This window comes from Histoplasma capsulatum, assembly GCF_000150115.1.
Source record: "Histoplasma capsulatum G186AR genomic scaffold supercont2.14, whole genome shotgun sequence".
Lineage (NCBI taxonomy): Eukaryota > Fungi > Ascomycota > Eurotiomycetes > Onygenales > Ajellomycetaceae > Histoplasma > Histoplasma capsulatum.
This window is the reverse complement of record NW_025544814.1, coordinates 596,185-617,443: the sequence shown is the minus strand read 5'-3', so window position 1 is coordinate 617,443 and position 21,259 is coordinate 596,185. Positions and strand designations below refer to the sequence as shown.

Here is a 21,259-nt window from a genome sequence, read left to right as displayed (position 1 = left end):
ATGGTGAAGGGGAGAAAGGGGGGGGGAATGTGTTACAGCAACCTGTTCACATGCTGATTCAAGGTTCCCCAGCTTCCCCTCAAGCACGCCTTACTATTATCGTTCAACTACTCCATAGGTTTACCAAGTCTCCCTTCCCTGTCCCACCTTTGGCGCTCCTGCACCCATCCTACTAAGTACTACATAGGTATGGATTTGCGGGATAAGCGCAGCCCATGCCCGAACAAATGGATACTATGGGAATAACCACTGAACGCCCGGCCACCCGTGATTATGGTGTATTCTCTCCGCTGATCGCCGCGCTGTGATCGGCGGGAATGAGAATGGGGAAGAGGGCGGGGAGACCTTGTCTGGTGGGAATTTGCAGAAGCCTGACCACCCGCTGCCATCTTCGCCCGTTGTGATCGGCGGCTATGTTGATTAACCCTAGCTTAGTATATGCTAAGGCCATCATAGTCTTGTAGACTAGGGATTCTGCTGTTGATCGGCCACATGAGGAGAATCTGGATCATAAGCATTATTACTCTGTATTTGGATTCTTTTTTGCGCAAGAACAGGTAGGCAGGTGACAGGTATCGAGGCAAATCATGTGGAAGTTAGACCGGGGTTCTTCTTTAATAGTTAAAAAAGATGTGCCATCTTTAGATGTTACAGTTTTCAGATTTGATAGGTCCGGTTGCTGTGGAAGCGAAAGTAGCCAGCTTGGATTGCTCTCACTTGGTCCATCAGGTCGGCCGGCCGAATTTCTCTTACTATTATGTAGCTCCAGTCCAACAGTTCAAACAGAATGTGTTTGGAAATGTTGGAGAGGAGGAGGCATGAAGGGTGCAACCAAGGCAATTGACCATGTCCAATATGATATATGATTGTCAGTGCGGCTTTGCTCCTCGAGTATGGGTTCCTTGTCAAATGAGAAGCTGTTGACTGTCACATTGTGTACTTTGTATGTGTTTGTATTAGAGATCAACAGGGGAAAATAAACAGAGCCCTAACCACTGATTGAAACCCCACTGGGTCATGTACACACAACTTGCTAGTGATCGTATTTTCCTTGTAAAGCTGTAGGAACTGTGCTGTAGAGCAACTTGCATGTTACTCCTAGCTTGCAGCTAGGACCAGACCCCACGGGGAAGTTGGAAGTGAGGAATTCTGTATGGTGGATGATGTATTCTCTTCTTGGAGGACCCTCTTTTGTGAGCTTCGGAGAGTTTTTGGTGACATACAATTATGCAGTACGGAGGAAGAGGAGGAGCATGAAGTAGTAGAGCTTGATGGAATGCAAAAATTTTGGGCTTGTGTAGTTCAATGAACAAGTGGTGGGTAAAAATCTTTTGATAAGCGGTTTTTAGGATTCCAGCCACACATGTTTCCCCAACATGCGATGCAATGCAACAATTACCAATCCATCCATTGAAGAGTATGAAGGAGAATTGATTCTTTTATGTAGGTTATGTTGACCTCTCCGCAGGTGCTTTGTAAGCAAACTCATGAGGAACCGAGAAGAACCATGTGCATATACAATATCAGAACTTCTATCTGTCTGCTCCACTACTCACTGAGAAGTATATCACATCATTCCATACCCACTGGAGAGCCTGCACCACCAACACTCTCATCACTACTAGCGGGTATAGGCCTCCTCACAAGCTCACAGTAGAGGATCTCTGCGCAGGTCTCCGACCAATGGGCTCTACAAAGGAAGTTGCCCGACTGGAAACAAATTCCAACAGACCCCTGCTGGTAAATCGACACACAATGCAGAACAGATGGCGGGAGCAACTTCTCGCCCTGGAATACCGTGTCCGGATCAACGAAGGTCTTAATATTCATGCCACAAATGGGCTAGCCCCGGGTCTCCTTGAAGAGCACACTGTTCGAGATTAAATCTTCTTTATGGCTACGCCATAATTGAAGAAGGGGCAACATCTCGACCGTGGAATGAGGTCTCGTGGTGTGAATATTGCGGTATACAGAGAGCCCTTTCAAGGTTCTGCAGCCCCAGTGCTTCTTGGGTTGTTGCGCTGGGAAGAGTGTTGATCATCGATTTCTGCCACTCTGAGCTGGATTTGAACTGCATGAAACGTTCACGATGCGGGGAAAAAGGGTTGGGCGATGAGAAAGCTCCTCGTAGTTTTACTTATCCTCCCTACGTGGATAGTAATGGTGCGTCCCCGCCGTACGATTTTCAGGGAACCTTGAAACAATTTGTCAACTATCATTTATGTCAGCTTGGTGATATTTTCAGCTTTTACCACCATGCGTCGAAGCGACAGCAGACATGGAAGCAACTGGTTAGCTGAAGCTGATACAATTGACTTCAAGCTGTTAGGCAGATCGAGGATTTGCAACATCCAATTGGATTTCAGGGTCTGTAGTTGCATAATTGAAAATAAATAAAAATAAATAAATAATTGTTTCCTGGGCCATCGTGGACCCGACTCCAGGAGCTGGGTTTGGAAATGAAGTGCATTGAATATTGTGTTTGTTTCTAACCCTCACAACAGTTGGACCCAGATGTCCAAACGAAGCTGGGGAAGGGGCTCATCTCTTTCCACATAAAATATACCGAAGAACCACCAACGAGCAGACCAGCCTGGGTTGAGTGTAACCCCCGGAATCAACTCCAAATAATAATTGCGTGGGCAAAAAAGAAGTTGCTCGTGGTGTTTCACAGGTTTCGAGAGCGTGGACATGTAACCAGTTCATATAACTACTATGGAGAGGTTACATACGATCTGATGCAGCGCACAGGGAGCCTGGCAGAGCTGATGGTCTGACGTGGAATTGGTGCTACAAGGAGCAAGGAGAATTTGACTGACAGCCTGCCTAGTTTCATGAAACAGACAAAGTCTTACAATAACTTGCAGAAAGAAAAAGAAAAAAGAAAAAAACCCCACCATCACCACGGAACAATTTTCCATCTTCAGCCCCAACCTGGCAATTTGATCAGTGCATATACATACAGCGCATCTATGCATCAAAAAATCACAAACTACATGTCACGGAAGCAAGGGCGGATTGGAAACTCTCCTTGTTCTCTTCTGAACCCACCAACCAACCACAACCTATGCACACGGGCCTCCAGTTCCCCCAATTCTCAAACAAGTTGAAACACCAGCGAAAGGGGCCACAGATGCAGTCTCCATGCACTGAGAGCGCTTGGCGAGGCAACTCAAAAAAGGCATAATTGCATAATTTACATTGTCGTGAACAGACGTGGCCCGTGGGGGAGCGGGAGAGAATGCGCATGGCCAGGGGGCGGGGAGTCCACTGGTACAGCGTAAGCCAGGATTCCTAAATACTAGTATATATCCATGACTCTTGCAGGCCACGGACTTCTCGGGGAGAGGGAAAGCATTGCGTGCTGGATGGATTCGATTATGGCGGAAGACAGTTAGATGATACATAACATCCATCAGCATTCATGAAAACCTGATCTAACTGCCATGATGGGCCAATTGGATTTTTTTTTTTTAATTAAAGAAATAATTAATATACCGGAGTATAGACATCGATGCTATTTTTAATTCTACCTTTTTAATTCTTTCTCAGACCACCAGGCCGGGTGCCTATAAACCAATTTCTTGATACAAAATTACAGTGGCATGATTTGGCTAGGCCCCCTGCGCAGATACCGGGTCCTGACACGGTAGATATCGGGTGTCTTTTTTTCATTCTATTTTATTTTCCTTAATCGTAACTCCTTACTAGTGTCCCTATTCCCGGTGCTGGGGCTAACTTATATGGAGTTGGTCGCAGTAGAGGACAAGCGCATGCAGGGGAAATGAAGAATATCCCCGGGCATACATCGTACTGGTAACTTCATGAACTCGACAAGCACCATATATAAATCCGTCTTCCAAGTGTCTCGGGGAACACATGAAAAAAGCTCATGAGAGATTTTCTTTTCCATGAGGCCAATTGTATTTACTCAGTTGACTCTTGGGCAGAAAAAAAATTTTTTTTTCTTTGTAGCTCTAGTCATGCAGGCCTGCAGTGAGCTGCATGCGTTGTATGTATGCAGTTCATGAGGGTGTGTAACCTGAAAGACAATTGACGTATGCAGGTCAGGAAGCTGAAGCTGAGGGGAAATATCAAATATCAGAAAAAGTATTTACTCGGCCAAGGAGATGATGATAACACCTGAGAGAGTAAAAACATACTCCGTACTGTCCAGCAACAGGGGCCTTCTTCTGCAGTCCATCCTGCAGGCACAGATCGTATAGCTGCCAACCATCTATCTCCACACGCCCTCCTCCACTCTGTGCTCTCTCTCCCTCTCTCTTATTCTATGCCGGCCCAGGTCCCAGGAACCGCAAGCAAAAGCGCCACACATCTAATTACCCTGGATGGACCAAACAGAGCGCCTGTTGAGCAACGGGCTGAACAGAAACTGGGGTTCTTCCTTTCGGCGCGAACCCCGAATTCGACCCCGTCCACATCTCAGCAGTTGCTGCAGAGTCAGTCCGGAGTCTCTTGGGCCGTCAAACCGTATAAGCGTCGTGCTTCGGGAGGATGACTGCACGCCCTCAAGCCATGCATTAGCCTCTTCCCAGCAGTTTATTCACCCGCCCTTCGATGCCTTTTCGATGGTTTTTCTATTTTGATTTTTCCTTTTTCTTTTCTTTTTCTTTCTTTTCGGCTTGCTTTTTTGCTTTTCTTTCTTTTTTCCTCATGCTCTCTCTATCTTCCGGTTTCCGTTTTCACTCATCATCGTCCTTTTTTTCCCCCTCTGTTTTCCTCCGTTTTCCGTTTTCCGTTTTCTACCATGCGGAGGTTTTATATATATATATATCTATACCGCGATCCCCTTGTCCTTCGAAACAACCGGCTGCGCAGTGCTGATGGAGTGATTCCTATTTGGAAGTGATTCCAGCCGCGCACTCATTTGCGGTCCCAGGCCTCGCCACTGATTTGAACTCCTGCAACTACTCCAAGGTTTGCTACTAGTTCAACGACTACGGCTGTTAAGCTGCCGTTGTGCTCGTCAACGAACCCACTGCGATTGCTGCTGGCGCAGCTGGCAATGCTGCTGAATGGTCCTGGAGATTGTCCGTGGCTGCTTACAGGGAGAACTTATTTCTGCTTCTTCTCTTCTTATTGCGTATTCTTCCCTTCCTCCTCCGTATCATCCTCCCGCTGATATCTGCGCTGTCCTGTGCTGTTCCCTTCTTCGTCCACCATCACTCTACTCTGACAGGGAGATACCTCGCCCGCGCTCCACTATGCTACGCTACGCCCGCGCTATCTCCATGCACTAAGTTAACCCCGGCCAGTCTCTGCGCCAACGCCAGCCATCGGCTTTTCTTGTTCAGGATCTTTTTTTTTTTTTAGTTCCAGACAAACCCTGTCTTCCAAAACCTAGACTCGCCCCCTCACCCCAGTCAATACATTCCCCCCTCCCGGGGCGAGGTCTTTCCTTGAGGATTTTTATAATTGTTTGATTACTCGCCGTTTCATTCCCCTGCTTCGGCTCTTTGCCTTCATCTTGGTCTCTGCTTTCTGACCCATCATCTCTCCATTGCTTCGGGTCTGATGTGGAAGCATCGAGCTTCGTCCAGGCCCGATCCCGCCCCGAAGGACAAGGACGAGAACCCTCCTCGCCCTCTCTCCAATCTTGGCCTATTTGGCCGTTCGAGACGATCCTCGCGGAAAGGTGGGTTTTGGCTTAGGGGATTTTCTTTCTTACTTACCTATTTCCTCCGCTTATTTGCGTCGTTGTCTCGTTGTCCCAGCTTTTCTTTTTCTGCTTGTTGTCGCTTTGTCCATGGATATACCTACTTCACTCCCTTCCCCTCCTCATCTCCCCTCCCCTTTTAGAATTGACTAACTTGACTGAAACTTCCTGTATACATGCCTCTGCTGCTGCTGCGTTTCTTCCGAAGGTAGTGAATCTGTCTAGCATTGATCCATTGTTGTTGACTACGTTCGAATTCATTGATGTACTTTACCGTGTGCTGATACGGCTACCTGCATTGCATTACCTCTCTTTCTCCCCGCCCACTGTCTGCCCGCTGTTTGTTATCTACCTACACCCGCATTGCCTGATCAGCATTTTTCAACCTGTCAATCTGTCATCAGTCGAATCAATTATTTCCTGCTGCTTCCATACTTCGCGCAATTGATCAGAGTAAGAGGCAAAAGTTAACTAAGCCACCACTACGCACCATCTAGACCTCCCTCTCCAAATCAACCGTTCCAACAATCGACTAGAGCCAACACAGTCAACTTTTTTATCCGTTGATCAGCGCCCTCAAGTCTCCTTCTCCCGGTCAGTTCCAGAAGAGCTGAACCACTCAGCGCTATCTCCGTTTCTGCGAACCTCGTCCAATTCGAATCTCCGGTCACTGTCGAGACTGGTGCATTCTAAAGGATACCGCCCGCACCAAAATCACTCTCAGACGTCCTTCAACTCGCGATCGGACAGGTCGATGGCGGGCGTGATGGACGTCGAGCGGACGCGGCCACGGAGGGAGAGGACCTTCGTGGGTAGCGAATGCGCCGTTTGCGAAGAGCCGCTGGAACATACTCTTCGTGGAGAACGCATCCTCCAATTATCATGTGGCCACGTTTCTCATGAAGCATGCTTTTATGAGTATATCAAAGAATTTGAATCGCAGTACTGCCCGACGTGCAGTGCCCCTCTGGCACTGGATAGTAATCGAGGGGGAAATGTGCTTGATTTAGGTAAATATTCCTTTCCCCCCCCCCTTCGAAAACCCCTTATATCCTGCTGCCAGTTTTGCCATGGGATCTGTAAGACAATGATATACTGACTCATTTTGACACTCCCTTGCAGAAAAACTCTCCAATATTGTTCGCTCTGTATCTGTTAGCGATGCGGCCAGTCATAGGGGCACTCAGAATACCCCCACACCATGGGATGTCAATGGTAATCGTGGACATGGAGATAGCATGTCCAGTATTCGCGACAGCCGTGATCCCCGCCGCCGTCATAGTAGAGATACCAATAGCCAGCGGGAGAGAGTTGAGCGTTTAACAAGTCCTTCGACCCGGCAACGACATTCGCGCTCGGATAGTGGTACTACCGGAGCTGCGTCCTCGGGCGACTATGGAGACGGCCGGCACCATAGCACCGGGAGGCGGCATGATTACGATGTACAGGCCATGGAGTCCGACCTTAGCCCGCGCCCAGGTGTCATACGGAACCCGATACCGGCCCCAATTGTGACCGTGCGTAGCGAGTTCCCCACCCTCAACAGGGCGCGACAACAGCAGTCCTTGACTTGCCTGGTGACCGTTGAGGTTCCTGAGGGAAATTGGCAACCTGACGTGGAGGATCTGCGTCATACGGCCCATTTGCCACCTCTGCGTAACGAGGAGCTTGCGAGTCCAACGATCAAGCAACCTGCGCGATCGTTGCCTGTTCCGTTTGAATCACAAGAGGCCCTAGAGGAAATTACGGAGGATTTGCGCGTGCGCGTCGATAACTGGCATGGCTTGGAATTCCAAAGGTATGCATGACACCCTTCTCGCCGATGAGAAATGATAGTGTAGCTGGTTCACAATAAGCGAGGGGTTTTTCTTTTTTTTTTTTTTTCTCCTTCTTCTGCTTGCTAACTCATTTACAGGTTTGGAAAGCTCAAGCTACATGGGACTGTCCGTGTTGGTAAAGATCGGGCGTCGTGGCAAGAGTTGGAATGCTACCTCTTCGCGGAGATGCTTATTTGCGTCAAGGAGAAAAAGAATGGGCATAACCAATTTGAAGACCCGAGAACGAAACGTACAATGACGAGGTGTACGCTGAAGGGTTCTATTCTTATCAAGAAGCATTTGAAAGACGTGGAATCTGTGCCAGGTGATATATTCCCTTCTCCTAAACCCGCCGCCCACGAATTTTGTCATACAATTGTTCCTAACCTTATCACAGAGGAACCTATTTTGACGCTAAATCTGTCCGTTACGGAGCTGCCATGCTTCCACCTTCAATTCCAGAGTCGCAATCAGCTGGAGCTTTGGAGGCGAGCGCTCCTTGATCTCCAAAACCGCGACCCAACGGTAGGTCGGAACCCAGACTATGATATGGATAACTCTGGCCCAGAGGAGGATGACTATCGGACTCATAAAACGATGAAACGTGTTTCATCCACCACTTCATCGTATGGGGCAGCAAAATCCAACAACACCGCATTGACCGATTATACCAACTCTATCAGAGACGTTTTACCCCTCAGCTTCCACGTGCCTCTCGATCTGGTCGTCGTCATCCCTGTCTCCTCATCCATGCAAGGGCTCAAAATCACCCTTCTCCGCGACACGCTCAGGTTTCTCGTACAGAATCTTGGCCCACGAGATCGGATGGGCCTCGTTACGTTTGGCTCTAGTGGTGGAGGCGTGCCCCTGGTCGGCATGACTACAAAAACCTGGAGCGGATGGGGAGCCATTCTTAATTCGATACGCCCTGTTGGGCAAAAGAGCCTTCGCGCAGATGTCGTTGAAGGGGCAAATGTGGCCATGGACCTGCTCATGCAGCGTAAATCGAATAACCCGATCTCAACGATTTTGCTGATTAGTGATTCGTCGATTTCTGAGCCGGAAAGTGTGGATTTTGTTGTATCTCGTGCTGAGGCTGCGAAGTTAGTGACTCATCTCTCCCACCCGCTCTCCAACCTGTTGAGATAATTTTATTCATTTTTTGGCTTGGCTGTCATACTGACAATGTAATGTTATTTCACTCAGGGTTGGAATCCATTCGTTTGGACTGGGTCTCACCCACAAGCCCGATACCATGATCGAATTGTCCACGCGGACGAAGGCCTCGTATACTTACGTTAAGGACTGGATGATGCTTCGAGAGTGCGTCGCAGGATGTCTGGGATCGCTCCAGTCTACCTCTCACCAAAATGCGAAGCTCAAGCTGCGTCTACCCGAAGGTTCTCCAGCGAAGTTCGTAAAGATTAGCGGCGCTTTGCACACCACCAAACGCGCAGCGGGTCGGGACGCAGAGGCCGCATTGGGCGATTTAAGATTTGGTGACAAACGGGGTAAGCTGAACGCAATACGGAACTGGATGCTGATCTGCGAATATACATTTCATGGCGCTAATCGTACTATTTAGATATCCTTGTCCAACTTGTTATCGCTCCTGACAATACGACGCAGGAACATGTACCTCAGGACGCCTGGGAGAGCATTGTTTCTGGCCTCGAAGCCCTGGGCGGACCCTTCGATGGCGATGAGCAGCGCATCGTTAGTGTGGAAGAAGTCCCTCTGATTCAGGCTGATCTCACATATGGAGACATTCTTCGCGAAGGCCACTTAACGCATTCGCCAAGACCATCTCTGCTTGCCATCACCATGCTTCCTACCTCTCAGCGATCCAAGTCCGGGAGACCCGGTACACCACCCATCCCACCCCACCCCTCAATCGTCCAACGGCGCATGGAACTCCTTACCTCAGACATGCTCACACGAGCACTCACCCTCGTCTCGCGCTCTCAGCAAGACCGCGCGCACCACCTCCTCACAGAAACCCGCAGCATCCTCAAGGGCCTCGGAAAAGGCGGCCTCCCGCCTCTCCCCCCACCCGCTCAAAAACCCAACCCAGACGCCACAAGCACCCTCAACTCCTCTAACTCATCCTCTCCGCGCTCCTCTGAAATCCCCGACGGCAGCAGCAACAGTACCGCTACCACCAGCCATACCAGCTCTAGCCCCCCATCCAACACCTCACCCCACCCCCCCTCCAACCCGCCTTCCGAAACCGCCACCATAACCCCACCCGTCAACGCTGTCGACAGCGCCATCATCGCCGCCCTGGACGCCGACCTCGAAGCCGCGCTCGAGTGGATAAACCACCCAGCCGTATTCGGGCGAGATTCGCGCAAAGCGGTGCTACAGGCCATCGGCGTTATTTCGTCGCAGCGGGCGTATTCGTTCCGCACGCTGTCGGAGGCCCATTGGGCAGAACGTGTAGCGGGGATTAAGCGGTTGACGGAGCGCTCGAGGGAGTGGCGGGAGATTGGGGATGATTCGTTGACGGAGGAGTGAATAGTAGGGGACGCGGACGTTGAGGGGGAATTCTTTTTTTTTTTTTTCTGGAGCATAAACCTGTTTTTTCTGTCTTTTTCTGTGGTTATTTATTTATTTCCTGGGCGGACCTTACCTTTTCCTTATTTCTTTTTTCTTTAACATGTTTGCTGTCAATTTCACAGTCTGCCCCGTTTCATGATTTTTTTCTGGACATATGTTATATACTTCATCTACCCCTTTCTTACCTTAACCCCCTTTACCTCCGCGCTTTCTCTTCGCACACCCTCTTCTCAATGGGTGTTTGAGTCCTACTCGTTATATCCCCCTTCGTTCGACTTTATTTGCCTTGTATCATACCCTTCCCAGTCATGTCTGCATGCCCTTTCCCCTCGTTTTCTTTTCTACTCTCTCCTCGCTTCTTTTCAGATTCCGGATGAGGAGCTTTTTTTTTCTTTTCTCTTCATATACCACTATACACTATATCACCCCTCGGTCTATCTCACAGTTCCTTCTTATGCCCTTCTTGTCTGTCTGTTTGTTTTACCTCCGGGGAAGAAGTGCCGATTTCTATTTCTTTCTTATATTTTTCTTTTTCTTCTTTGGACAGCTGGAAACTTGGATAAAAAACAATTGGAATTGGAAGATTTATTACATGGAATTTTTGGTCTTTTGTGGATAGGGAAATGTTGATCGTGTTGAGAATTTTGTTGTTTATTGTTAATGTCTCCTTTCTCTCTCCCCTGCCTTTCTTTCTCCTTTCCTTGAAAGATCTTCGTTTTCCTCCTTGGGAGATTTATCCGATGCATTGCTACTGAAATATCTCCTATATAAATTGCTTGGTTATACTTAAGTCTATCCGGCTATTTAGTCATCTAACTATCTATATATCTACTCGTATGTGCGCATATTGTGTCTATCCATTCTTCCTGACTGTACTATATGCCATTACTTACTACTGATTTGTTTCTTCAACCGCCGTTTATATATATTATCCTCCCCTGCCTTGAACAAATAATGAATGAGAATGAGAATATCATAAAATATTAAATTGCCCTTGTCATCCAGTTATTTTAAATTTGAAGAAAAGAAATTTCCTCGTATCTAGCTACAAGTTAGTTTGGCACATGTTCGGAAAAGAAATGTTTCGGGCAGTGACGCACTTGCCCACTTCTACCTCCATTCCCGACTCGCTACTAGGCCTGAGGACAACAGAATGCACGAGGCCAAGCTACAACCTCTTGATATGCTAGTAAACATCAGGCCATGGTCAATAACAACAGATTTTGACTGCTCCGCAGAGAGTAAAAATACAAAAAAAGGAGATGTGGCGCGTTTTTCACATCAGAGGGAGCTTGAACAGCCTCGCTGCCAGTGGTGCTCAGTCAATCCTGTCGCAATCATTATCCCGCCCATCTACCCCTACGCGTGCCATATCTACCGTTAAAATTAACATGAAGAAGGCCTTTAGGATGAATGCCATGTCAAATGCCCCCTTTACATCATTGCGGTGGCACGTTGCGCGTACTCCGGTTCTCAACTCACGCGAGCTATCCGCCCGCGCACACTCTCGATTATATCCTGCGCGGAGCGCCCTGTGGAATCCGCCGGGGATAGCTCATCGACGGATAACACCAGGATCAGGATCAGGATCAGTTTCGGCTTCATCTTCAGCGCATTATCACACTAGGAATACCCACCATCCCCTCACCACCAATGATTTCCTCCGCTCCCGAATCCCAACTACCCGCCACGGGCCCCGTCAACGCGCATTCTCGCAATCGCGAAGAGGTGATGAGAGATATACATACCAGACCTTTGGCGAGCGTGGCGGTGGAGCGGGATGGGGTGGAGGAGGAAGAGGCCCGCTGGGATGGGGTTATTATCGTCTCATGCAGTTTTGGGGTCACTACCGGTATTTTATTGTCGGGGGCGGGACGGCGATGGTGGGATTTTATGTATGGAATTTGGATGTTGTTCCGGTTGGTTTTTCTATATTATTATTTTTGCTTTTCTTTTCTACATCTCACTCATGTTTAAGCATGCTTTTATTCTTTTTTATGTCCCCCCCTTCTTTTTTTTCTCCCTTTGGATAGGCATACGCTAAGTTTTACTTCTTTCTTTATTTCATGTGTTGTGTGTATGTGTAGATGACTGGCCGACGCCGTTTCAACTGCATCTCCAACGATATGGAACTGCAATTTGGAAAACAGACGTACATGATGACGCTGCAGGAATATCGAGGCCAATTCCTCCCGGAGTCACATCATCTCGTTAGATACGTCGATGATGTTTTCCGCAAATTAATCCTCTCGGGCCAACCGCAGCTGGGTGAAGAAGACGCGATGCTTAAGAACCTGAAGTGGAAGGTGCATGTTATCAACTCGCCTGAGATGAATGCGTTTGTGTTGCCTGGGTATGTATTTATATTTATATTTATACTAATGATAGTATACCAAGAAACCCTGTACTGACTTATATCTATTCTTCTTCGCAGTGGAAACGTCTTCGTGTTCACCGGCATTCTACCGATCTGCCGAGATAGAGACGGCCTCGCTGCGGTCCTGGGTCATGAGATCGCACATGTCCTCGCCCATCACCCAGCCGAGCGCATGAGTTCGAATATCATAGTGATTGTTACGGCACTGGCGGCATCAATGCTGTTTGACGTGTCGCAAAATTTGTCGTCAATGATTTTAAATCTGATGCTTGCCTTGCCGAATTCAAGGGCGCAGGAGGTTAGTGCGTGTTTATGTTGTGAATGAGAGGATGTATATATATGTTCCGCGTGCTAACTGGCGGTCTTACGATATTGCATAGTCGGAGGCGGATGAAATTGGCCTCAGTATGTTCCGTATCTTACCTTTATAAGAATATTATGTGGTGTGACTAGTTTTCTAACCATGGTCCCATGGCAGTGATGATGGCAAAGAGCTGTTTTAAACCCGAAGCTGCCGCTGGATTGTACGCCCCTCCTCCCCCTCTGAAAGAAGGGTCCACGCACCCCAATTTTTATTATTATTTTATATATATATATATATATATTTTATGACGTTTATTAATATGTCCCTTTCTTTTTTAAACTATAGATGGAGCCGGATGCACCAGGCTGAGAAAGCAGCGCCTCCCCAGTTGTTGTCGACGCATCCTTCGGTGAGTTTAGTGGATGGTATGTTTTTTAGTGTTTGAATTTTTAGCTGATAAAGTTATACGCAGAGCCGGAGACGGATGGAAGCAATTCAGAAATTGTGAGTTTTATTTTTCGTTTTCCCATCATCATTAAGAGGGACTGAGAGAGTCTGAAAGAGTCCACATGGGACTTTCGTTCGCTGACGATGGCATTACTGTTCCAGGCTCCCGCAAGCAAATATTGCATATGATGATAGCGGATGTGGACTTACAGGGCGATATGGTAGGTTATTTTGATGTGAATGGTATCTTTTAACTTTTGGACTCCTAGCTGACAGGTCTGACTATAGCCGAGAGCTTTGGACAGACATTCAGACCCTTTTGGTAGAGAGGCGTGTGGATAGCTGATGACTTGGACTATCCTTGGGTATTTTGCATAGGAAATATCTGTAGCTACAACGTGTACAATAAGTCAATAGTCATCTACACTCTCCTGAGCTGTACAGAGTATGGAGTATTTGATATTGTAATTATTGTAATATCCACGGTATTGATACTGCACTGCAAACAGAGCAAACTCATCGCCCACCCAGGCCTGAGCTCACCAAATTCGGCAAACCACAGAAGCTTCAAAAAGTTAAAGCAGAGCAGACGACATCACCGCGCATTCAATTCCTCTTCACCACAGATAGAGGAGGGACACGTATTTGCATATACATACAGCTATGTCGTTGTCAATCCCCAGCGCCCCGAATGCTGGGCTGTTCAAGCAGGGTTATTCCAGGTATGTGCATCAAACTTACACCCCTCTTCTCCCCGCTGATACATGATAAATGGCGCTTCGCACCCACGCACCACGCATCACGCACCGTAACCTTGTATATCTTTCTTCCCGCCCTTAAATTTGACTTCCTCCTTATTCTCCGTATTCATATAAAATATTTTACTCGTGAACAACCAGCAAAGCCACTGAATATGGAAGCCAACCAATATCAAGGCCATTATCAATGCACTCACAATAACTGACCAAACCCTTCACCCCACAGCCATGACTCCGAAGACGGTGCCGTCATCCGTAATATCGAAGCATGCCGTGCCATTGCGCAGACTGTACAGACATCGCTGGGCCCCAACGGCCGCAACAAAATCGTAATCAACCACCTACAAAAGCTGATCCTGACCTCCGATGCCGCTACCATTCTACGGGAGCTTGAGGTTGTACATCCGGCCGCAAAACTGGTCGTCATGGCCAGCCAGCAACAGGAAGCAGAGATGGGCGATGCGACTAATCTGGTTATTGTGCTCACGGGAGAGTTGCTAAAGAAGGCGGAGGAATTACTGCGAATGGGGCTGAAGACGAGCGATATTGTGCTAGGGTATGAGAAGGCGCAGGGAATTGCGTTGGAATGTTTGGATGGTGTGTTTTTCTCCTCTTTGATTGTCTACTTGCGGTACCATACTTTGGGGAGGTGTTTCCACTAACATCTCTCTTTTTTTTTTTAAATTTTCTAGATCTCGAGGTGGATAGACTAAAGGAGCTACGGTCTACGACCGAGTTGAGCAAAGCGGTTAGAACTGTCATTGCAAGCAAACAGTCCGGCTCAGAAGATATCCTTGCTCCGCTAGTTGCAGAGGCCGTACTGGCAGTCCTCCCCAAGAATCCGGCCAACTTCAACGTGGATAATGTTCGAGTCGTCAAAATCATGGGAGGCAGCTTGGAGCAATCACGAGTCGTGAAAGGAATGGTTTTCGGCCGCGAACCTGACGGGGCCATAAAAAAGGCCAAAAAGGCCAAAGTTGGCGTCTTCAGCTGTCCCATTGATATCTCCCAGACAGAAACAAAAGGAACAGTCCTCCTGCACAACGCGAAAGAGATGCTGGAGTTTACAAAGGGCGAAGAAGCACGTCTGGAAGCAACGATCAAAGAAATCTACGACTCCGGCGTTCGTGTCGTCGTGGCGGGCTCTACCGTCGGCGAACTGGCAATGCACTACCTCAACCGCTTTAACATACTCGTCATCAAGATCCTCTCCAAATTCGAACTCCGACGCCTCTGCCGTGTCGTCGGTGCCACACCTCTTGCTCGCCTCGGTGCTCCAATGCCCGATGAAATGGGCACTGTTGACGTGGTTGAAACACTCGAAATTGGCGGCGACCGCGTGACAGTCTTCCGACAAGAAGATGCCGGCACCGTCACACGAACCGCAACCATCGTGCTGCGCGGCGCAACGCAAAACCTCCTTGATGACGTTGAGCGTGCCATCGACGACGGCGTCAATGTTATCAAGGCAGTGACAAAGGATCCTCGGCTGGTACCTGGCGCTGGAGCAACGGAGATCCAGCTCGTCGAACGCATCTCAGCCGTCGCGGATAAAACGCCTGGACTTCCACAATACGCCATCCGCAAATATGCTGAGGCTTTCGAAGTTATCCCGCGCACGCTTGCTGAATCCGCGGGCCTGGATGCCACCGAGGTCCTATCTCGCCTCTACACAGCTCACCAGCAACACCGCCGATCGGCGCCGGTGGGTAAGAAAGTAGCAACCAATGATGACGACGACGGTGACGACGACGACGAGGAGGAAGAAGATGAGGATGAAGAGGAAGAATCATCCGAGAATGCCTCCTCGTCCTCGGAGGAGGAACCATATTGGACCACGGGCGTGGATTTACATGCATTCTCCTCAGCGGGAACCGTCAATGCAGTCGATGATGGAATCCTTGACTTGCTCGTGTCGAAGGCATGGGCTATCAGATTGGCGACGGAGGCCTCGCGGACGGTGTTGTCGGTTGATCAGATTATTGTGGCGCGACAGGCGGGCGGGCCGAAGCCGCCGGGACAGAACCCTAATTGGGATGAGGATTGAGGCGTTTGACTTGATGATAATGATAAGAAGTAGTGGTTTGCGTTGATGATGTTGTTGCTCGTGCTGTTGTTCTGATATGTATGGTGACCGGGAAAGGATGAGAGGGGAGAATAAAAAAAAATGAAATGTGCGAATTTCTTCTTTTTTGGCATTTTCCACATTAATTTGAATGAAAGAAAATTCTCCCTTGCTTTCTTCCCTGTATTATTTTGTTCGTCTTTTCTTGAAACCTGCGAATTGGAAATGCAAAATGACTATCAGGATTTCCGCTGGGGCTGGGAGGGATTGATTGGTGCTGAGCCGGCCGTTTACTTATTATCCGCATGCTCATGCTAATAAATCGGGGAAACTGAAGGTAGCTTAGGGTAGAGGATTACTGTCCTTTTTGCTATAAATGAAATAGATTTTCTCGACCACCGACATGAAATTAAGATTCCTATTCTCATCAGCACCGATCGCAGCTTATTGGAAGTCTCAAACTGAACTGAATCCCGTGTCTCAATCACCTCATCCGGAAAGCGGTGAAAAATGCAACGTTCCAATATTTAGAAGCTATCTATGCAATTATCTAATTATGCTTCATTTTGCAAATTTTGAAGCCGCCAAAGTGTATAAATGGAGTATCTGATCAAATGATGTTTTGGAGCACATAGGTATGGACGCGTTTGTGCCAAATGACGTTTAAGAGCGTGAACTATGAAGAACGGAGTAGGACCAGGGTCACAATGCACAAATGAGAGGAGCCACAAGTGCACCAGGAAGCAAAAGTAAAAAGAAATAAGGGTATCATAGTCATCGAAATTCGTAAAGGGTGTGAGCGAGAAAACAGGAAGATGGTATAACAGAGATATCAGCAAACGCACGCTCTCAACAGTTTTTGTGCTGACACAATCCATGCCACATTAACGGTTGCATTTGAAAGCGCAAGCTCACGATATGTAAATGTGAGGGCGGAAGAGAAATTGACGTTGTAGTTTTCTCTAGCCTCTCCACCCTGCGCGATGAACCATTCAAGCTTGGTCGTCCACGTTGTGCATTGACGTATTGTTCCCACGCATACTCCAATGTGGAATATTGAGGATTTGTCCCTGATATTCGGTGGATATGGAGTTTGTGTGTCGGAGAGCTTACCACAGGCGTGTTGCTGTTAGACGGATTTCAAAACAATGCATGCAACTGTCGACGCATGGAATGGCAAGAACATGGATTGGGGATGTTCAACATCATATTGATATGCATTTCGTTCGTTGTTCGTCGAAACGTAAAGGTACAGACAGCCGAAACTATTTGGGTCGTAGAAGCAAAGTGTAAGCAATTCACCCGTAGCCGTCCCTCTCCATAAGACTTCTAAACCAAGCACCATTCTTGGAATATGTTTCCGAAATGCGCACATCAAATTCAACGAAAGCCAGAATCTCTATGTATCACTTGTGTTGATATCCAAAAGCACTTGTGCTGGTTATTGAAATTCTGGCCTAGTAATGGGATCAGGTTTGGCCTGCGGTCGCATTACTTGTTTCCGTAGTCTGTGAATCTTGGGCTACTCGAGAGCTGCGGTGGACCTGACGTCGTCGCGCGGCTGACCGATTGAGATATTTGCGGAGAAGTTTGACCACCGCCCTGCCGAAACGATAGAAGACCCAGACGAATGCGATAGAAGTGGCAAGCCGTTTCTCCACGACAGAGAAGTATAGATCCATATGAGCCGGTTGAAAAGGGGAAAGTTGCTCCCTTTCCCTCCACTTTGAGTGAGACCGTTGATATTCTTTTCTGTTGTTGCGTGGTGAGGAGTCCCGCAAGATGAAGATTGCCATTTGTTGTCCAAAAAAAAAGGTGGATGTATCGGATTCGGAGGAACCCATCGGATGATGTATCGTAACAAAAATTTACCGGTAATAGCCTGTAAAGTTACGCTCACGTGCTCTTCAGACATGGGAATTTTCAAACTTCAATCACCGAAATTCAAGCATTGCTTGACGGCAGCAAAAAGAACCAGCAGCACCACAGGCGGCACATCAGCTCAATTCCCTCGACATATTCCTCCGCGGCCCCTTCCGCTGTCCTCTTTGTGATACAAGCTGTTCCTGTCATATATCTTGCGCCTCGTCAGCCATGTCAATTCCTTCACAGGCGGCAGCTCGATCCTGTCGCACCCTCCTTCGCCAGTCCCCGTCTCTCCGTTTCTCCCCGTCTACATGCTTTCCCCAATGCAAACGAACAACCCCAGCTGCGGTCGGAACAAGGCGATGGCAGTCCACCGAGGCGCCGATGGCGGCTCCTACAAACCCTAAAATCACACAGATTGTGGACCAAATAAGTCAATTGACACTGTTGGAAACTGCTGATTTGGTTTCGAGCTTGAAGGTTGGACAATTGATGCTTTTTCTTCCCCTTGAATGTTCATTGATGTTTCGTTTTCCTTTTATTCCCCATTTCTTTGCCCATGTGTAGACATATTTGGAAATACAGGCTTTAACAGTTATGTCATGTACACGCACATTGGCTCGTTCTTGATGAGATTCTTTCAATGAAGTCTGTTGGCAGTGCTGTAGCTAACCTCCGATTCTCCGGTATCAAGTCTCGTCTTAACATTCCTGATCTACCCATTGGCGGTTTCGCAGCCGGTCCAGCGGCTGGTGGCGCTGCCCCAGCTGCCGCCGTGGAAGAAGAGGAGGCTGCCCCTGCCGCTCAGGAGAAAACATTGTTTAATTTGAAATTGGAGTCGTTCGACGCTGCCTCGAAACCCAAGGTCATCAAGGAGATTAAATCACTTCTCAGCTTGAGCTTGGTTGACAGCAAGAAATTTGTGGAGGGCGCCCCGAAAGTGATGAAGGAATCTGTACCTAAGGAAGAGGCCGAAAAGATTGTCAAGACTATGAAGGATCTAGGGGCTAAGGTTGTCATGGAATGATTCAGCTTTTTCTCAATTTCTTTTTCTCCCTCTTCTATTTCCTGGAGTTTAAGCGGAATGGGAATAGAACATTACATTGGACGACTGTGGATGCAGAACAGTGGATGCTCTGGTTGGTAGTTCTGTATGTATAGGAACGTGGGGGAAATGTATTATACATCATTACTTTGGTTATGAGATATTTCTCGTTATTCTGTTTTCGGCAATTTTCTGTCTATGGTTGATCAGACCAGTTCATCGTCAACTGCTATGCGGCTTTCTTGGCTGGGCGGAGGTCAAGGGTTGACCATTGTCAGTGAAGAAAACTTTTTTCTTCACTTGAGCAACATTAGGTCATGTCAAGCATTATTTTGCAGGAACTAGGATAGACCCGCATATTGAATATTTAAACACCAATTGAATGGAAAATTCCAAATAACTATGGCCCTGTGAACCTGCTTACTAAAGGTGTAACCGCTCGTTTCAACCTCAATTTTCTTTTCTTTTCTTTTCTTTTTTTTGACGCTGCACGTTTTAGTTGGGGATTGAGCATTATTTGACCTCGGGATAAAGAGCACCTTTCGTTTACCGTCCCTTAGATCGTCCTCGCCTTTGTTTAACCCAGAGGCCATGTTCACAATACGATGTGTGAGGCTACGGCCTCTGTGGTTCACATTCCATGCCTCAAGACCTCCCGCAAAACAATATCATTTCTCGGCTCCCCACACTGCCGCCAGGGCACCTTCGACCTGGAAAGCAATGAGCGATCGCAGGAGAGAATCTCGATATCAGTCGGCTTTTGGCTCTATCCGCTTGAGTTCAGATGAAGCGGAAGCATTGGTTGCTAATATCCCTCGTCCTTTATTCGAATCCGCCCTCTCAAGCATCTTACTGGGATCCTCTATAGATGCGGCTGTAAGTCTGGCTGGAACGCTCATAAGACTCGCAGTAACGTGTAATACAATGCATGGGAGTGATATATTTGATCAAAGTAGAGGTAAATACCATTGCCCACTCCTAATAAAGTGACAGTGATCTCCTCACTGATGAGGTGTTCCCTCTCAGTCAAGCTCTTACTAACCGTCACATAGATGGGGGCATGTTATCTAGACTTGCTTTTATCCTTTCGCGACATCCAGATTACCGAGCCGTAGCAAATTGGTTGTTATATAGACTAGCAGAGTCTAAGGAGCCATTCGCCGTTATCTACATTATTAACCAGCAATTCACGTCGGGCGCCCCTCTGAAAAGAACCATTTTGATCGCCTACCTGGAAGAATTTGCGCAAAGACATCTTCTTGATGCAATGGTGCTCTACGGACGCATTTTACATGAGCGATATCGTCGCACGGAGGAGGCGCTTACTCTTTGGGAAAAAGCTATGGAGATCTCAATACCACATCAGACACATGCCGGCGAAACTGATGAAGACCCATACAGTGTCCTTGGTATTCCTCAAGCCTGGGAGATGTATGCAGCTGTGAAAAGTTCTCAAGGAGATAGCGAAGGTAGTCGGGCGGCCGTGGAAGCAGGAGCGTTCCTACTCGACCATCCTGTCGCCTTCCAGTATCTTGCAAAGATTGTTGGTAACGAGGGCCAACTGGATAAATATGAAGAATATATGACAAAAGCCGCTATGGACTGCAACGCTGAAGCGTGTCATGACCTAGGAAGTTTTTACCTGGAGTTGCACTATTCTGGGAAAGGTCGGGATAAGTCATTTACATCGTCAAGGGGCCAGGATGCCTCGCCTAAAAATCTGGTTTCGGCACAATACACGAACAGCGAACTTCGCCAAAAAGCCATTGATTGGTTCGAAATTGCTAGTACGGGTGGCTGGGGTCCATCTGCACTTATCATGGCCTGTCTCTTACGTGAGGAAGGAAACGCTCACAAAGGATTACGGTATTTAAAGATTGCAGAAGATGACGAAAAGTCCGCGTCCAAGGCGAAAGATATACGACATATCTATTTGGGGAAGTCTTTCGAATTGAACATTGAACGAGAACGAGAGATCTTCATGAAGCAGTTTGCACAGTTTGATTGAGGAAGTGCGATTATCGCTTGGCTTTCTTTCTCCTGCAATTACATGCGCTGCACTTTACTAATTATGGTTTGGGAAACCGAACGAGTTCGAAATACAATTTAAAAGCAAACACAACCGTCCACACTTCAGAGCAACAGAGTGGCCATTGCCCATCTGTAAAATTATGGCCTTCTGCATGTGTGCTCATATGCGGGATCCCATCTTTCTCCGCTGCCGAAATTGCTGAAACGAAGTCTTCCTGAAGAGTTGGAGGAAAAAGAGGAAGATCTTCAAGGATATTGATAGAGGTATCATATTCTTTTCCTTTCCCTCCCGTGTTTCATCTGTTTGTACCAC

At 47.7% G+C, this 21,259-nt stretch overlaps 9 protein-coding genes across 9 annotated transcripts; 7 read left to right on the top strand and 2 right to left on the bottom strand.

The window, feature by feature from the left end:
- Positions 1–1,376: 1,376 nt before the first annotated feature.
- HCBG_07867 (uncharacterized protein) lies at positions 1,377–1,884 on the top strand (the record flags this gene model as incomplete). The annotated part of the gene is made up of 2 exons (XM_045434916.1): positions 1,377–1,417; positions 1,626–1,884. 2 exons carry the CDS (start codon positions 1,377–1,379, stop codon positions 1,882–1,884), a joined length of 300 nt encoding a protein of 99 aa, XP_045284222.1.
- A 372-nt stretch (positions 1,885–2,256) lies between these two features.
- On the top strand, positions 2,257–2,777 carry HCBG_07866 (uncharacterized protein; the record flags this gene model as incomplete). The annotated part of the gene is made up of 2 exons (XM_045434915.1): positions 2,257–2,367; positions 2,505–2,777. The coding sequence occupies 2 exons, from the start codon at positions 2,257–2,259 to the stop codon at positions 2,775–2,777; spliced, it is 384 nt and encodes a 127-aa protein (XP_045284221.1).
- A 2,485-nt stretch (positions 2,778–5,262) lies between these two features.
- On the bottom strand, positions 5,263–5,905 carry HCBG_07865 (uncharacterized protein; the record flags this gene model as incomplete). The annotated part of the gene is made up of 3 exons (XM_045434914.1): positions 5,263–5,318; positions 5,347–5,645; positions 5,832–5,905. 3 exons carry the CDS (start codon positions 5,903–5,905, stop codon positions 5,263–5,265), a joined length of 429 nt encoding a protein of 142 aa, XP_045284220.1.
- A 526-nt stretch (positions 5,906–6,431) lies between these two features.
- HCBG_07864 (von Willebrand RING finger domain-containing protein) lies at positions 6,432–10,011 on the top strand (the record flags this gene model as incomplete). The annotated part of the gene is made up of 5 exons (XM_045434913.1): positions 6,432–6,687; positions 6,800–7,475; positions 7,593–8,597; positions 8,701–9,005; positions 9,080–10,011. 5 exons carry the CDS (start codon positions 6,432–6,434, stop codon positions 10,009–10,011), a joined length of 3,174 nt encoding a protein of 1,057 aa, XP_045284219.1.
- A 2,129-nt stretch (positions 10,012–12,140) lies between these two features.
- On the top strand, positions 12,141–13,668 carry HCBG_07863 (mitochondrial metalloendopeptidase OMA1; the record flags this gene model as incomplete). The annotated part of the gene is made up of 8 exons (XM_045434912.1): positions 12,141–12,406; positions 12,488–12,728; positions 12,811–12,835; positions 12,909–12,954; positions 13,080–13,143; positions 13,207–13,238; positions 13,344–13,402; positions 13,470–13,668. 8 exons carry the CDS (start codon positions 12,141–12,143, stop codon positions 13,505–13,507), a joined length of 771 nt encoding a protein of 256 aa, XP_045284218.1.
- A 103-nt stretch (positions 13,669–13,771) lies between these two features.
- On the top strand, positions 13,772–16,401 carry HCBG_07862 (T-complex protein 1 subunit theta; the record flags this gene model as incomplete). The annotated part of the gene is made up of 3 exons (XM_045434911.1): positions 13,772–13,903; positions 14,166–14,536; positions 14,632–16,401. The coding sequence occupies 3 exons, from the start codon at positions 13,845–13,847 to the stop codon at positions 15,984–15,986; spliced, it is 1,785 nt and encodes a 594-aa protein (XP_045284217.1).
- A 1,072-nt stretch (positions 16,402–17,473) lies between these two features.
- Positions 17,474–17,800, bottom strand: HCBG_07861 (uncharacterized protein; the record flags this gene model as incomplete). The annotated part of the gene is made up of 1 exon (XM_045434910.1): positions 17,474–17,800. The coding sequence occupies one exon, from the start codon at positions 17,798–17,800 to the stop codon at positions 17,474–17,476; it is 327 nt and encodes a 108-aa protein (XP_045284216.1).
- A 298-nt stretch (positions 17,801–18,098) lies between these two features.
- HCBG_07860 (50S ribosomal protein L12) lies at positions 18,099–19,296 on the top strand (the record flags this gene model as incomplete). The annotated part of the gene is made up of 2 exons (XM_045434909.1): positions 18,099–18,350; positions 18,565–19,296. The coding sequence occupies 2 exons, from the start codon at positions 18,099–18,101 to the stop codon at positions 18,895–18,897; spliced, it is 585 nt and encodes a 194-aa protein (XP_045284215.1).
- A 210-nt stretch (positions 19,297–19,506) lies between these two features.
- HCBG_07859 (uncharacterized protein) lies at positions 19,507–20,923 on the top strand (the record flags this gene model as incomplete). Its single annotated transcript, XM_045434908.1, has 2 exons — positions 19,507–19,873; positions 19,968–20,923. 2 exons carry the CDS (start codon positions 19,507–19,509, stop codon positions 20,921–20,923), a joined length of 1,323 nt encoding a protein of 440 aa, XP_045284214.1.
- Between the last annotated feature and the right edge of the window lie 336 nt (positions 20,924–21,259).